Source organism: Musa acuminata, chromosome BXJ3-4 (genome assembly GCF_036884655.1).
Source record: "Musa acuminata AAA Group cultivar baxijiao chromosome BXJ3-4, Cavendish_Baxijiao_AAA, whole genome shotgun sequence".
Classification (NCBI taxonomy): domain Eukaryota; kingdom Viridiplantae; phylum Streptophyta; class Magnoliopsida; order Zingiberales; family Musaceae; genus Musa; species Musa acuminata.
Genome location: NC_088352.1, coordinates 30617403 through 30620130, shown reverse-complemented (window position 1 = coordinate 30620130; position 2728 = coordinate 30617403). Strand labels below are relative to the sequence as shown.

General features: G+C 51.0%; 1 protein-coding gene across 1 annotated transcript; it reads right to left on the bottom strand.

The window, feature by feature from the left end:
- Positions 1-222: 222 nt before the first annotated feature.
- Positions 223-2045, bottom strand: LOC135637348 (AAA-ATPase ASD, mitochondrial-like). The gene has a single exon (XM_065150046.1). It carries the CDS (start codon positions 1882-1884, stop codon positions 442-444), a length of 1443 nt encoding a protein of 480 aa, XP_065006118.1. The 5' UTR covers positions 1885-2045; the 3' UTR covers positions 223-441.
- Positions 2046-2728: the final 683 nt, after the last annotated feature.

Here is a 2728-nt window from a genome sequence, read left to right as displayed (position 1 = left end):
TTGGGAGAGATACATCATTTCTCCTAAATCAATTAGCAAATTACCTTATCGTATGTATCTATTTGTGTTGGAGTGATCATAGAGATTCTAGGATAAGAGATATCTCGATTAAAATGTATCTTTGATAATGGAGAATTACTGTAGCTGTGATAGTGCCAAGCTCTTAGTAATAATACATAGTCATCATTATCGATGAGTATCAATTGCACGACACACTATCGATACTTAATTATTTTATTATTTATATTAAAATAGATAGTGGAGATATATTTATATCAATTGCACAACACAAATAAGGTGGAGCCGACATGATCTCTCAACCGATTGGCCGATCTGCTTCGGGCCCCATCTCGAATCGCCACAAAACTGTGGCGACAAAACTAGTCGTGATCAGATGAAATTATTAACGCCAAATTATTCCATCTCCGCCTACTCATCAATCTACTCACTCTCCAACGTCTCGTCCGCGCCACTGCCGTCGTCTACCTTGGCAGCCGCTCCCCGGGCCATTTCCAGCGCATGAATCAAGCCCTCGAGGCACGAACCGGCATCGTCCTTCACGGACTTGGGCATCAGGTTCTCCGCCACGTCGGCCGGCGTCATCTTCACCTCCTCCATCAGCTCCTTGATGGTGTCGAACAGCGGGTGCGAGTCGATGCCCAGGTAGTTGTTGGCCAGCACCATGAACGCCTCGAAGTGGCAGTAGGACATCTCGATGTGCTTGTCCATCCTCCCCCTCCGTATCAGCGCCGGGTCCAGCTTCTCCACGTGGTTGGTGGTGAAGATTATGAGCCGCTCCCCGCCGCAGGCCGACCACAGGCCGTCGATGAAGTTGAGCAGCCCGGAGAGCGTCACCTTGCTCTCCTCCTTGTCCTCCTTCTCCCCCGGCAGCTTCGGCTTGTCTTCGCCTCCCTCGTCCTCTTTCTTACTCTTGGTGCGCTTCCGCTTGCCGGTGAGGTCGAGCGAGCAGTCGATGTCCTCGATGACGATGATGGACTTGCTGGTCGTCCCGATGAACAACTTCCTCAGCTCGGTATTGTTCTTGACGGAGGTCAGCTCCAGGTCGTAGACGTCGTAGTCCAGGAAGTTGGCGATGGCGGCGATCATGGTGGACTTTCCGGTTCCGGGCGGGCCGTAGAGAAGGTAGCCCCTCTTCCACGCCTTGCCGATCTTGGCGTAGTAGTCCTTGCTGTTGCGGAAGGCGATCAGGTCGTCCATCAGCTCCCGCTTCTTCCCGGGATCCATGGCGAGCGTGTCGAAGGTGGACGGGTGCTCGAACACGACGTGGCTCCACGCCGTACTCTTGGACCCATACCAATTGTTGCCGGCGTTGTTGGTGTACAGCTTGCGCTGCCGTCTCCGGAGCTCCACCTCGCGCCCCTCGCGCAGCACGTGGGCAAGGTACTGCCCGACTACGAGATCGCGGTGGCGGCGATGGAAGGTCAGCCTATAGTACCGCCGGGAATCGGGCGGCGGGTACCAGGAGATGGACTGCGGGGGAGGAGAGCGAGACACGGAGGCCCACCAGAGCTTGGCGCCCTCGAATTCGTCCGTGACCTCCTCGTGCTCGTCCATGCTGAGCGTGAGGCTGCCGCTGTCCTTGCCGAGCTCGGCCTTGAGCCTGCTGGCGTTCTGCGAGCAAGAGTTGCTGAGGTAGGCCTCGACGTAGGTGTAGGCGTCGCTGCGCTTCATGCGTTCGCCGGAGAACTCGGGGATGGTGACCTTGACGTAGGGGTAGACGAAGGCGAAGAGGCGGCGGGAGTGTTTGGTGAGGGAGTGCTCGAGGTGGTGGAGGGGGACGTAGCGGCCGACGACGGCCCACAGGAACATGATGCTGGCCACGAGGGAGCCCAGGCTCGCCCACTGATCGCTCAGCGTCGCCATTGTGGGAGTACGCAGTGGCTTCGTGGGGTCATCAACGGGCAGCGATGGCCGCTCTTTATAAAGATGGCATCAGTGGATTCGTGGTGCGAAGCAGAGGAGTCCGAGGGACACCTCGTCGGAAGATTCCCAAGGCCTTCTGTTTAGGTCGATGGCTCATTCTGATTGTTTGTTCGCTTGTCTGTGCCGTGTCGGCCGACGGAAACGTTTGGCGGAAGGAGCTTGGAGCCAACAGCATCGTCCGTGGGCGGCGCCGCAATCGGGTTTCACCATGTTTTCCGCTAACGTTTGTGGTGGGACCACCACACCACGTACATTTTGGACCCGTCTTATTTCGGGCAATCCTGTACGCTGTCTCAACATGATGACGTAGACGGGCATGACGTCGTATGGCACACCCCAACTTTTGAGCTCCTCACCTTTTTTTCTGCATGCGTCGATTTAAATACTTAAACAACGAGTATTCCACGCATTTAATATAAAAAAGAAAAAAAAGTAACTTTTGTTCTTTTTTTATTTTCAATATAAAAATAGTAGAGCGTGAATTGTTAATGACTATTAAAAATGTTTACATTTTTTCTCTCTTTTTAATCAACTTTCAAAATTTTAAAATAACTTATTTATCCCTTCAAATATTAAATTATTATGTATAAACCTTTTGAATACTTAAATTCTTCAGACATGTCATTCCTATTAGAAAGAATCCAAAATTATTAGATTGAAGGAATATATACATATATGTACGTATGCAATCTTATTATTATAATACAAAAATCTTTTAAATCAGTCTTAAATCGACCATCGATGTGTAGCAAAAATAAACACAATCATAATGATAACAACAATA